General features: G+C 35.5%; 1 protein-coding gene across 1 annotated transcript; it reads left to right on the plus strand.

Annotated features, from left to right (window-relative positions):
• The first annotated feature begins 3,957 nt into the window (after window positions 1-3,957).
• Window positions 3,958-14,108, plus strand: SYT4 (synaptotagmin 4). The gene is made up of 4 exons (XM_025429014.3): window positions 3,958-4,286; window positions 7,407-8,221; window positions 9,902-10,022; window positions 11,357-14,108. Exons 1-4 carry the CDS (start codon window positions 4,253-4,255, stop codon window positions 11,662-11,664), a joined length of 1,278 nt encoding a protein of 425 aa, XP_025284799.1. The 5' UTR covers window positions 3,958-4,252; the 3' UTR covers window positions 11,665-14,108.
• The last annotated feature ends 695 nt before the right edge of the window (window positions 14,109-14,803 follow it).

A 14,803-nucleotide genomic window follows, 5' to 3' on the forward strand; every position in this document is an offset into this window, starting at 1 on the left:
TCTTTGGGTAAATACATAATAGTGTGATTACTGGATTATAGGGTAGTTCTATTTTTAACTTTTTGAGAAATCTCCATATTGTTTTCCACAGTGACTGCACCAGTTTGCATTCCCACCAACAGTGCAAGAGGGTTCCTTTTCTCCTGTATCCATGCCAACACCTGTTGTTTCTTGTGTTTTTGATTTTAGCCATTCTGAGAGATGTGAAGTGATATAGCATTGTAGTTTTGATTTGCATTTCCCTGATGGTAAGTGATGATGAGCAACTCTTCATGTGTCTGTTGGCCATCTGTATGTCTTCTTTGCAGAAATATCTATTCATGTATTCTACCCATTTTTAATTGGATTATTTAGTTTTAGGGTGTTTTCTAAGTTCTTTAAATATTTTGGATATTAACTCTTTATTAGATATGCCATTTGCAGATAACTTCTTCTATTCTATAGATTGCCCTTCAGTTTTGTTGACTGCTTCTTCCACTGTGTAGAACTTTTTATTTTGATATAGTCCCAATACTTTAATTTTGCTTTTGTTTCCCTTGCCTCAGAAAAAAAAGTTGCTATGGCTGATGTCAGAGAAGTTGCTGCCTGTGCTCTCTTTTAGGACTTTTATGGTTTCAGTTCTCACATTAGGTCTTTAATCCATTTGGGATTTATTTTTGCATATGGTGTAAGAAAATGGTACTGCTGACCAATCTTGCCTGATAGGAAATAACAGGCGAAAGAAATATAATTGTAATTATCATCTATTTTTTCTCAGTTCTAGAGGAAAAGCTGTCCATTCCTTCTTTAGTCAGTAAGCGTCATTAGGGCAGGGATCATTTTTATCATCTTGACAATATAAATCCTCTACTTAACCAAAAACCTAAGAGTTAATGCATGTTTAATAATTGTGCATTGAAAGAAGAAAAGAAGGTGATGATAAGCTATTTCGTGTTTTGGGCCAATGAGTATTGCAATCAGGAACCATCAAAGACTAATTTAGGTAGTCACAAAGTAAATACTGAATATGTTGGAGAAAAACAAATGAAGAAATGGCTCATCCTGAAAGGATTTTTGTGATACCACTTGGGAAAGCATTTGTGTTGCAGGATTTCGAATTGGGTGTACTTGTAACATAAATTTCTTCCATTAACATAAGAGCTAGCATTCTTAATAGAATGATATGGAACATTAAAACAATTATCCATTATCCGTTATCAGATACTTCATTCCACTCCACCCACATACCAGTAAAATGCCTTTGTATCACTAATCTGGGTATTACTAAAGATTACTGAAGATCACTGCAACATTTTCAAAACCTTTTGAAATTTTCTTTTGCCTAGCAGAAGATCCTAAGCACACCCAACACTACTACTTTTAAGTAAGGGGCCAGAGAAAATATAGACAATGTTAATTAAAAAGCTATAGAAGCTTTATCAAACTATATATTGAGTTTACTTTCTTAAAAAAGATTTTATTTATTCATGAGAGACACACAGAGCTAGAGAGGCAGAGACACAGGCAGAGGGAGAAGCAGGCCCCATGCAGGGAGCCCAAGGTGGGACTCATCCCTGGGTCTCCAGGATCATGTCCTGGGCGGAAGGTGGCGCTAAACTGCTGAGCCACCCAGGCTGCCCCGAGTTTAATTTTTTTTAAATGAATAAAATGACTGGAAATAACCATATAATGAATCATCAGTAGTCTTAAGTTCAACTAGATTTCTTAAAACCCAACAGAACTCAAGTGTTCTGTTCATTGTTTCTCAAAGTACGTATAGATATTTGTAATCGGAATCCAAAATAAAGTAGGATAAATACTGAACTATTTCAACAGTCAACGAATCATTCTGAAGTAAACACTGCCACTTGTACAGAATGGTCTGTTTCCCAGGGCGGGAACTTGTTTGAGGCTGTGTGTTTTGGGTGGCAAAAAGGTGGTTACCTAGCAACAACCCCTCCTCCCAAGTCTCTGCAGCTAGAATGGTATTGTTCACGTCAGTGAATTGATTACTTGTTTGCTGAATCGAACGAGAACAATGTAATAATGTGGTAGGGTATGAATCTTAAACATAAGAAACTTACAGGTTTTTCCTGTGTGTTGGATCATCTTCCCATTCCTCATCTGGTGCCGGGAGAAGCTTGTATAAAGAGATTGGATAATAAATAATATGCTATTCATCAAATGAAAATGAGGAAAACCTCTGACATTTTAATTAATAACATTTATTTCAGTTTGGTTTTAAAGCAAGCAATGAAACAGTTACTATCTTCACAATAGCATTAGCTCTGGGCAAGAGGTAATTTTATCACAATGTGCCCTTAGAAATGAGACAGCCCAGGGTGGGATGGGGTTCTGTAGAAAGAGAGTTTAAACAGTCTAGACAGATTTTAGATGACAGCATTTTGCCACCTGAAGCAAAATTAATGAGATACTAATTTATATAAAACATACAAATAAGGTACTTACATTTACAACAAATGAGTTTAACCATATGTTAGCAATAACTTAGCCAGGAAACACATATTCTAGTAAGCCTCACACCATATATTTTGTTTACCTGTGGTATATGAATCAAAATAAATACCACTTTCATCTAATGAATGTCTATTCCTAGGGACAATCCCACTAGGTTCATGCATAACTGAGGAAGCAAGTAATCTGAATGAAATGAAAAGATGAGGACACAAAACACAGGTTCTGCCAATGGAAAAAAATTAAACATAGTAAATTAGTTTATGTTTTCATAGCATGACAATATAGGGTTTTAAAAAATCTGTTAGAAGAATGTTAAAATGCCAAGTATGTGGGAACAGTAGAAAGGGAAAGAAAAGGACTTTGGTTTATAAAATTTTCCATGATGCAAAAGACTGAAGCTAATTTTCCCCCAGACACAATCCTGACGCTCAGGGCGACTGCTCACCAATGTGCAGGAACCTGTCACTTATGTAGTAGCTTTCTGGGAGCCACTCAGTGCCCCCGTCCTCCCCCATCCCAGCACATACTGAATGTCATTTGCTCACTGAGCTCCAGAGCAAAAGAATTCTTTGCGGAGCAATAATTGACAGTTGAAGTTACAACATGAGTTCTCTCCTTTGGAAAATTGCTAAACATTTGTTTTAAAAGGAATACTCTTCGGATTAAAATTAATCAGATCCTGACACCCTATATTCTCCAGTTCTTCAAACCCAGAAATATTATCCATTCAGAAAAAAAAATGTTTTCCTAACAAAATAACCAATAATCATCAATTTCATTAATTTTCAATTTTGGTCTGATTCTTGTTATTATTTTGCACAATCCTGTTAGAAGTCAAGGCTTTTAACCAGAAATGCCATTCCAGGAGCAGTCTCATTATATGCAAAAGTCATAACTGAGAGTGAGTCTGAATACAGAAGGGATTATTCCCATCTGTTCCTAAGTACTTCAACTGGTCAAATGTCAGATATTAAAGGGAAGAGAACTGACAGACAGATGGAGCAACAGCATCAGCAAAATGTTTAGACTATTTATTAGAAAATAAGTGATTATAGAGGGAAAACTGTTATCTTATTTCAAATGGATTAATGTGCAGTGGATTCTTTTCTAACGTAGGTATAACATATCAAAGAAAAATTTAGAAAGCAAGAAACGTATTCCTGCATGTCACAATGTTCATTTGATGCAGACATTTCTGTCTTCTGACTCTTAGCCTAAATCATCCCTGTAAATCGCGTTATTCTGATAACTCACAGGCACATTTTTACTCATCTTGATGATCAGGAGATTTTATATTAGAAACTGACAAGAATGAGTTTGGGGGCTCATCACCATGTGTCTGTGAGCCCCCCTCCTGTGGCCCCCCCCCCCCCCAGAATAGCAAAGCTAATCTCCAGTAGTCCAACAGTTAAAATAATTGATGAGTATGTGTTGAATCCTCAGGGGAGAAGGGAGGAAGAAAGAAGGAGAGGAGAGGCTTGGAGGGTGGAGGGGAGGAGGGCAGGTGCTGATTTCAACCCTGTAGCGTCAGGATTGCGTCAATTCGGGTTTCAGCCACGTCTAGAGTCTCAGAGACGAGCTTCTCAGAAGAGCCAAAACAGGAACAGGGGTGGCAAATCACTGGGCGAGGGCGGGAGGACCTCCCTCTCTGCCTCCTCCCGTTCAGGGCACAGGTCCTCTGGGCTCCGCGCCGTTGTTCCCAGCGCTCGGGAAAGCCGGCGCCTCAGATCCGGGCAAGTGAACCAAGCCAGGGAGTTTTCCGTTCAGCACCTCGGACAGAACACGCAGCAAAAAAATGGCTCCGATCACTACCAGCCGGGAAGAATTTGGTAAGCAAGTTACCCAACTTAGAACTGCGGTTGATTCTTGAATACTCCAGGGTGGGCTGCTTTGTTGTTGTTGTTGTTGTTGTTGTTGTTGTTGTTGTTGTTGATAATGATGATGATGATGATGTTGTTGTTTTTCCAGGGGATGTTGAATATGGATTTCCTAGGTAATCTGAAAAGAAAATGAGAACTGTAAAGGGGGCAATCGTGGCTTATCTCTGTTGTTTCCCCCTTCCTTGCTGTCTTTCTCCTTAAAATTGCCTTCTGCCATGCTACAGGGATTTTACATCCAAGAAGTTCCGAAACGTTCAGGCAGCTCTGTAAATTGCAGCACCTGCTAAGTAAAGGAAAGGGGTCTGTTGTTTGCTGTGGGTTCCATTAATTCCGTAGGTGGTTTTTATTGGTAGGTAAATCTGTATTTAACTTACCAGGAGAAGCCAATGTTTCTGTGATTACATAAGGGTTTGATCTCAGTATAAAGCAACTTGTATGTTGGTAGTTTGGGATATATATATATATATATATATATATATATATATATAATAAAATATATATAATTATATATATAATCTGTATATATATATTTTATTACAGAGTGTAACATAAAGTTGTTTTTCTCTGCTGTTTTTCTTGTATCCTTGAAATATGTTGCTAGTGGAAGACACAGAATCCTATGATGCTAGGGTTAAAGTGATATTTGAAATGAACTAGCTTGGTCCATTGCATTTCGCAGGTGAAGTAACCAAAGCCCAGAGAGATGAGGGAAGTGTTGCAGGTCGAACACTTCACTAAAAGGTACTGGAAAGTAGAATTAGGAATCATGTTTTCCAGTTCAATTTTCCTTTTCCTGTACCAGTTTTTTTGGCACCACTGCTCTCTTTCTCTCTTTCAGTAAATAAAATCAGATGTACTTCAAACTAAAAAGTAGTATTTTTAGGTTCTATTATATCCCAAAGAGAAGAGATGGAGTTTTACTTACTTTACAAGTATTCAGAAAAATTCAGGAAATGTTACAGAAGTTTGTGGATAAGAAATGATATCTCCGAGTACATGAAAATTATTATTAAACTGAGTGAAATGACTGAGGTTTTTGCTCTCAAAAGCTTAAGACCTTTTCAGTAGAGAATACACAGTGAGTACAGAGTACATGAGTCTTTCCAGGAGACCTTGAAATTTTGCCTTGTGACATAAGTATTGAATAAATACAATCTGTGACATTAATTCAGAAATGAGTTTATTTTACAACATTTTATTTGGGTGATTGAATTTATATTGTTGTGATGCTTATTCCTGATTTCTGATTTGAAAAGAAGAAATTTTCTACTACTGAGGCATTTTCAGAGATGGTGCTACTGAAAAATATGTTATAGATTGGCCCTTTGATCTATTTAGGAGGGAAAAGGGACAATTTTCTATTGTTTTTATTGTTCTCCCAGGATTGGGTAAAGAACTACCTTAGTTTATGATTTGGTTTTGCTTCCTGGCCTTGGATTATTAGAGAGTCCAGGAGTGGAATTTTCCCCCCACAAAGACTTGAATAGAAGGAAAAACTGAAAAGCTGATAGTAAGTTTAGCTGATTATCTTTAGCTCTCGCCTCATTCTTTTTCTGCAGAATTCGCTGCTTTTTCTACTTGGGGAATTTAAAGGTTTATTTTTCATCTCTACATGATCAGTTTCTTGATATAATTTCAGTATAGAATTTTTATTGCTGTTTTTTAATCTTTTATATATTTGTTCTTATTTGTCATTACTGATTCTTATGTTCTTTGAGTTTAGTTTTGAATTATGAAGAGATAGGCAGAAGATTTGGAGGGATGAGGAAGGGGAGTAACAAAAGATTATTCTTTCAGGGGTTATTCAAACAAGCCTTAACCCTTTCCTGACTGACTTCTAACTTTACTATTCACTATTTGGGATAAAAATAGTTAAGAATGAAATTAACTGCAGATAATATTACATTAGTTATAGTCACTATGATTATATTAAACACTGACTCAGTTGACGCACTGTGTCCAGATTTAGCAATATGCTTTTACTTACACAGTGTTATTAATCATTTGTTGGAGAAATATGCTTACATATGGGACATGATAAGCTTCATGCATAATCAGTGTTACCTAATGTCAGTAATTTAATGTGCCCTCATTCAAGGAAAGAATGCCAAGTTCAATTTGATTACCCTTTACCATGTAGAAATGTGCTAGAAAAAATAAGTTTATGGATAAAATTGGACTCTAAATTATCTATACTTACTCTTCTCATTACACATTAAGGAATGGTGATTCATTTGTAACTGTTGTTGTTGTTTTTTTTTTTTATCCCACTTAGGTATAATTAATTTGTACTTTGGAAATACAGTGTTTGAGAAATTTAGGATCTGTATACAAGGAATTTGTAGTGTTTATAAGTTATGTAAAATTAAAAAAAAGTTATGTAAAATTAATATCCTGTTCTTCATTGTTTTTTGTTCTTTTTTCCCCAATATATGTCACATTTCTCTTACCGTGTTCCATAATTGAGATGGAAATTATTAACGAGTTTGTGACAATAGCATATAATGTTCCTTCATTTCTTAAAATTCCTGGAACCACTGAGCCCCTTTGCTCAGTGCTTGAATGTCTGCTGCTTGAATCTAGGATAAATAAAGAACTACTAAGAATATAAAATCTCTCAGTATTTGAAGAATGTACACTTAGAGTTTCATAGTCAGTAAAAATTGATGCTTCTGGAAAGCCTCAAAATGTCAAGAAAACATAATGAAATTAGTACTGACCTATCATGCTAGAGTTAACTCATGTTATCTGAGAAAAGAAAGGTAGGTCAGGGTCATTTGGCATCCCTCATCCCTGACCTAAGCCCAGTTTCATCATTTTATTTTATTTGTGAAAAATTACTGAAATAGGAAAGTTTCTATCATAGTGTATTTTTTTCTGTATGTCACACAGTGTATGTGTTTATTCCTAAGGTGATATGAAACATGTACATAACTCATACCCAGAACAGTCGGAAAGTAATCCAATCTGTGCAGCCTACAGCAATTGCCAGCTCCAGTATGCTTTTCAAATAGGCTCATACCTCCAACTCTGCTCCTTTAATATGTTATTGGTCATTTGATTTTTCAGATGAAATCCCCACAGTGGTGGGGATCTTCAGTGCATTTGGCCTGGTCTTCACAGTCTCTCTATTTGCATGGATCTGCTGTCAGAGAAAATCATCCAAGTCTAACAAGACTCCTCCATATAAGTTTGTGCATGTACTAAAAGGAGTTGATATTTATCCTGAAAACCTAAGTAGCAAGAAGAAGTTCGGAGCAGATGACAAAAATGAAGTAAAGAATAAACCAGCTGTGCCAAAGAATTCATTACATCTTGACCTTGAGAAGAGAGATCTCAATGGCAATTTTCCCAAAACAAACCTCAAAGCTAGTACCCCTTCTGATCTGGAGAATGTGACCCCAAAGCTCTTTTCAGAAGGGGAGAAAGAGGCTGTTTCCCCTGATAGCTTAAAGTCCAGCACTTCCCTTTCTTCAGAAGAGAAGCAGGAGAAGCTGGGAACCCTCTTCTTCTCCTTAGAGTACAACTTTGAGAAGAAAGCGTTTGTGGTAAATATCAAGGAAGCCCGTGGCTTGCCTGCCATGGATGAGCAGTCAATGACCTCTGACCCATACATCAAAATGACGATCCTCCCAGAGAAGAAGCATAAAGTGAAAACCAGAGTTCTGAGAAAGACCTTGGACCCGGCTTTTGATGAGACCTTCACATTCTATGGGATCCTCTACACCCAGATCCAAGAGTTGGCCTTGCACTTCACAATCTTGAGTTTTGACAGGTTTTCAAGAGATGATATCATTGGAGAAGTCCTTATCCCTCTTGCAGGAATTGAATTATCTGATGGAAAAATGTTAATGAACAGAGAGATTATCAAAAGAAATGTTAGGGTAATTCATTTTTAGTGCTTAAAGTATTTATAAACAATCTTTTATTTAGCTTTTTTGTATCTAGGGGATTTTCATTAAACTGATAAGTTTTATACATATCACCTTTACCATGTTTAATTATTATTAATCATAGTCAAATGGGGAACAAGGGAATAGAGTGTATGAAAGAATATTTAATCCACAACTGAAATGCTTAAAATATTTTAATTATATCAAATGAATAGGCATTTTTATGGATATTTAAATAATACTTATATAAGTATTTTTATTAATTCCTGTCATAAGTATTTTGACTAAGATTGCCACTTAAACTAAAATACAGGCAAATATTTCTTATGCATAAACAAGTTAACAAATATGTTTCAAGGTCAGCATAATTGAATTTGAAATTTAAAGTAAAATCAATTTATCCTGATGATTTGTAAGTTGTATTGACTTTTCATGGAATTTCTTTTTAAGGAGGAGACATCATATCATATTGAATTATAAATGTTCATCACTATGTTGTATGACAAGAAGTGAGCTATTCTGCCTTTGTAGTTACACTGCTTTGGTAGCTCTGAGACTATTAGACAATGATAAGATATCAAAATTAATTCTATTTCTCCTTTAAGTATAGAACTCAATTGCTTTAAACTGTAGTATTTCAGAATAACTTGCTTCTATAAGGCATGATTTTATAGAATACCATAAAGCTCACCTTTGTTTCTTTGTTGAAATTAATGAAAAGTCAAAGGCCAGAAAATTAAGTAGCTTCTTTGAGACACCCAGTTGTTTAGTGGCACAGTAGGAATAAAGATATATTCCTAGCTCTTATTCTTCTTGGACTCCTTATTCCTATAATGACCCCATTATAGTTTTTGTATATAGATTGAAGTTTTATATGACCAGCCATCATTCTTAGTTATAATCTAGCCCTGAGTTTACATTTTGTTACTATCATATAAAACTTGTAATTTGAGTTCTTCATCATCTTACCGAATATCTTTAAAGTAAAAATAAAATCTAAGTAGCATACAAAGAAGGATCTTATGATACTCTCCAAAAACAAAGTATTAAAAATTGAGTCAATTCCCTCCAATACTTAATTCATTTCTTAGATTTGAATGAGGACTTTGAGTGGGGGCTGGGGACAGAGCTTTTTAACTCCATCAGCCCCCTTGGGCAGGAGACGGTAGCAGTTAGAATAAATTTCAGTTGGTCTGAATTCAAATTTCAATAATGTCAGTGCTTTTGAAAAAAACAAATCAAATCAAGCTTGAATCATTTTGCCCTATTACAGAGCCATTCACATGATTAGACAATTTTTATTACTATTAATAACTTTAAAAAGTAGTTATTTTAGTTAAAAAGCAAAAGTAAAAAAAACAAAACAAAACACAAAAAACAACACCTGTATAGGTTATACTCTATTACCCTTTTAAACATTTCTAGTAATGGGTGTGGCTAACTCTATAGATTTTAACATCCTGTAGTACCTAAAATCACCACAAGATGGCAGCCAGTTGTTTTTAGAATGTGAGAGTACTGCACAAAAGCTTGAATTCCTTAGCATATTAAAAATAAGTAGGAAAATTACACTTAAATCATAACATTGTATTGCTTTAAAGTGTTGCTATAAGTATAAACTTCAAACAAAAAATAATAAAAAAAACTTACACCACATCTCTCTTTGTTTAGAAGTCTTCAGGACGGGGTGAGTTACTGATCTCTCTCTGCTATCAATCCACTACAAATACTCTCACTGTGGTTGTTTTAAAAGCTCGACACCTGCCGAAATCTGATGTGTCTGGACTCTCAGGTAAGAATGCTTCTGAAAAAAACTCAAGTCTCAGTGTACAAGTGAGTAATAAATTGAGCAAAATAGTTGGCAACTAATATGATTTTGATTTACCTTTTACTCACAAGAGCAAGTGATGTGATTGTTTTTTCTGCTTCTCATTTAATGGAATAACGATGTGAGCCAAACCATTAGCAAGAAAAATAAAACTACATAGTCCTAAAATCTAAACCATTGCTAATACATCGTAGATGTCTGATTGAGTGGGTTTGAAGCAGAAGGCAGTGATAAATGCAGAGGTGAGAGGTCATTGCCAAAAACAGCAATGGTTTGGGAGAAGAGTCCATTATTTTCATGTTTTTAATGAGCCTGCCTTCATTTACACTTCTGTTGCTATTTTATTATTTTTCATTTAATTCCTTATGCATCTGCTTTAAGCATTAGCTTTTAGTTTTGTGACTAATTTTAAAAAATTATTTATTGTATTGCACAGTGAAAAGAACACATGGCCTATGGGTTAAAGTGATATGAGTTCAAATCCAAATCCTTCCATTTTAGTATATAACCTTGGTTATGTTTCATAATCTCTCTACAAACTATATATAATAATACTTAACTTTAGGGGGATTGAGAAGACTAGAAAGATATACTTCATTAAAAGACATCTAGGTTTTTTTTTTATTATTATTACTGTTACTATTATTTAATAATGGCAATTGAATGTCTCAAATGTTTAGATTAGGAAGCTGAACGGAATCATATACTTCGACTAGAAAGAGGCAAAATAATATAATTAAATGTGCGATAAGGTAGTATGATCCTAACATCCACACATTAAGGATGACACAGGGAAGACCAGCACTTGAAAACAAGAAGCAAACCCAGCTGGTGATAGAGAAGCACAAAATTCAAAGCAAAAAAGGACATTGCCATTGTGAATTCTAAATGCCTGTTCAACAAAAAAAATAGAGAGGTAGAGAGACTCACCCACTCATACAACTCAGTCAGGCTGAGTCTTGTCTGATGTTTTTTTCTTCTATCCTATTTTCTGGAATGGGTTCTAAGTAATCAAGACCATTAATTTTTTAAATATTATCTCTTTTTCCTGCCATTATACTTCCTTTCCCATCCTGTGGTTTAGAGCTATTTTCTCTTCACATTGCACATTCTTACTTGTTTTCAATTCGTTGATTAATAGAGAGTCCAGGCTTTATCCATATTTTCACTTTGTTCTGACTCATTTTCATTACCATCTCACTTTATTGGCATGCAACAATCTCTAAGGGCACCAGTATGTGGAGATCAACTCTCCAGCCAGGTTCTGCCAGTATAACATCTGTCGTTTACCATTGCAGATCCCTACGTGAAAGTGAACCTGTACCATGCCAAAAAGAGAATCTCTAAAAAGAAGACTCACGTGAAGAAATGCACCCCCAATGCAGTGTTCAATGAACTATTTGTCTTTGATATTCCTTGTGAGAGTCTTGAAGAGATAAGTGTTGAATTTCTGGTTTTGGATTCTGAAAGGGGATCCAGAAATGAGGTGATAGGGAGGTTGGTCCTGGGAGCAACAGCAGAAGGAACCCGTGGAGAGCACTGGAAAGAGATCTGGGACTATCCCAGGAGACAAATTGCCAAGTGGCATATGCTCTGTGATGGGTAGCATCCTAGCTATGATGAGTTGGAACTCAATGGTTTTTACTAGGCAAGGAGCAATTTTCTTTCTCTTTTTTTCCTGATATGTGATTACAAGCTTGTGGAAACAAGCTGCCCTTTTTTTTTTTTTTTGGTTGTTAGAAATGGATTGAATTAGCAGACCAGAAAGTAACTATAAATGTGTGTCATGATGCTTTCCCCCCAATATTCGAGAAGTTGGATAAATTTTCCTGAGGTATTTAATCTCTTCTGCAGGTGGCCAGAGTAGCCAAGCATTTTATGAATATGGCAGTGCAATCCCAAGCTATGGATATGGTTTAGAAGGTGATGATCTCATGGGAACGTATCACTGGAAAGCCATGTGGTTTTTAGGATTTAGAAATGAAAAGCATGCTTTCTCTTATGAAAATTCATCCATTTTTCTTCAGATGGGAAGTCCATTTTTCTTTAAATCCAAAGATATTAAAGAACATTCTCTAGTTTGTTTTTATTCATTATGTCGTGTGCAAATGGTCGTCTTGCATATAAAAAAGCATATGGTCATTTCTCTTTAGTTTGTAATTATTTGATACTTTATCATACAAAGAGTAACTTGCTTTTGTTTCAAAAGGACAGTGAACAAGCTGAGAAATCACTTTATCAAAGGGCTGAGTTGAGAACACTGTGGCTGAAATATTATTTTTCTCCCTCCTAAGGTTATATGTGAGTCAAATTGTTGTAAAATATGATCTCACATAAGAACCACAGCCTTGAATTATTCACTGCCCTTCATAAACATCAGCGTGGTCTAAGAAAGCCCTGTTTACCGTTGTGAAATTGTGGAATTAGTTAGTGGGTCAAGAAATAAACTTCAGCTGGAAATGCAGTTAGAAATGCAGCTTTCTGAAAAGAAATATGTACAGTCTGTAAGTGTGCATTCAGGGCCATCCCTTGTGCACAGAAAGGGCATAGCTAAGTCTTCGTTTAGCTTGTCCTCCCCTAGAATGGACTAAGCTACTATTTGGAAAGAAACAGAATGAGAACTGAAGTTTTAACCCTTGCCAGATAGAAAGCGTCACTTAAGCCAACAAACTAAGTAATGCCTAAAAAATAGCTACACAGCAAAGCCTAATATAATTTACACATGTTCACACAAAATATATTTAGGCTGTCAAATTAGCACAACAAAGTATGTTTCACTATCTTTTCTAGGCTAATTTGTCTCGAGCTGTTGTCTGTGGAGCAGTTTATAGACTCGTGTCTTGTATGGTTTTTCCAGTACCAGGGCTTTAAAATTCAATAGCAACCTGCGAGAGCAAAGCAACGCCCTGGGATTACTTGAAAGAATGAACTTGAGGTAGCATCATTATATTTGAGTTTTTAGCGAGTATGAGTGAAACGGGGTACAGTCGAATTATTAAATATGCAAGTTAGAAATAAAGTCTACTGAAAAATTCACATTTTGAGTCAGGTTTTGTGTCAGTACTTTAGCAGTTTTTGAGAATGTGTTTGATATCACAGTGTTTGTAAATTCTATGACAATGCATTTTCAAAACAACTTATACATGCTTTTTATGACTATGCCTAATGTAAAGAAAATGTTTTACATTCTGTTTGTACAAAGATTGAAGTCAGCCTCTTTTTTGTGCTTTAAGATGACTTTGGGATTAAAAAAGAATATCCCCTATCATTGTCTTTATTCCATCAGAAAGTTACCGCACAGCATTTCTACGAAAGCAACATGAAATGAATTATAGTCAATGTGTGGTTTGGGGACGTCAAATGGCCTTTTTCTTGTATGTATATTTGGTGTCATGGGCCATGTAATATAATATATTTTGGAGCTCTGAGAAGTTGTGAGGAGTCAACTCTAAGTATCCTTCACAGCAGCCAGAAGTTAACAGTGGTATCAAGTAAAGTATGGTTGTTGGCGGGTGATTTTTTTTTTTTTTAAGTGTAACGAACAAAACCAACAACAAATACTTTTAAAATTACAATGAATAATTTGTAAATAGTTTTTAGTTTTTAAAATTTAAAGTGTTTTCGAGTGTGAAAAGTTGAGTAAAACTCTTTGTAACTGCTTTTAAGAAAAGAAAAAAGGAAAACTAGAAAGAAATTGAAACAGGCAGGGACATGTGATCCCATCATCTTCTGAAAATTTTACTGTTTTAAAATGTATTACAATATCAGTGTGAATATCTTGAATTCTGTTACAAATCCTGCGCTGTATGAAACATGTAAATTAATTGTTTGTCTCATTAGCAAATCCAACCCCCCTAATGGGGAGGTCTTTATGTTTGAAGAACCGTGTAACTCAGTAACTGACTTGTTCTGATGTTGTAACTCAATAGAAGTGATTTGGAAGGAAGCATGGTGTATGAGATGGTGTCTGTTCTTTTGTGCCAGCTCTGTATGATGTTTGTAAGACCATGTTTGTAAGACATGAATAAATTGCTGCTTTTGCCCAACCCATTTCAACTCAAACTTTCTGCCAATAGACTCTGTAATAAGAATCTTATTTCTTTCTAAGCTTTAAGTTTCCTGAATGGATCTCCTGGCATAGCATAGGTATCATTAGTGATTCAGCACCAAGGTCTTCCGTTTATCTTAATTTCTTTAATCTTCACAATAATCATTGGAGGCAATTATCATTATTCCTATGATACAAAAGCAAAACTCGAGACTTGAGAAGCTTAGGCAATTGACTCAAGTGCATGTGGATAGGAAATAGAAGGATTTCTTGGCTGACTATGCTCTTCCCTCCTGGAGAAGTCCTCATCAACTGGATCCCCTAGACCCTTAAAGGGAATAATGCCCATATTCTTTGATTTTTCTGTTGTTGTCTTTTTAAGATTTTAATTTTTACTTAAGGACAGTTATGAGTGGGGTAGGGGGAGGTAGAGGGAAAGGAACACTTAGACTCCCCTAGGACCCTGAGATCATGACCTCAGTCCAAGTCAGATGCTTATCACCCAGGCACCCCAAGACTTTTCCTTTCTACAATATGTTCACTTTTCCCTATTGTACTTACTTTTTCAGTATTTTCTAGCACTATTCTTTACTCTTCTTTTTTTCTTTGTGATCTTATTTTAGTCTCTTTCATTACCTATTATATATTATTGCTTTTTATTTTCTTTTTCATTTTTCCCGTATCCTTGCACCAGATA

The sequence above is a fragment of the Canis lupus genome, chromosome 7, assembly GCF_003254725.2.
Source record: "Canis lupus dingo isolate Sandy chromosome 7, ASM325472v2, whole genome shotgun sequence".
Lineage (NCBI taxonomy): Eukaryota > Metazoa > Chordata > Mammalia > Carnivora > Canidae > Canis > Canis lupus.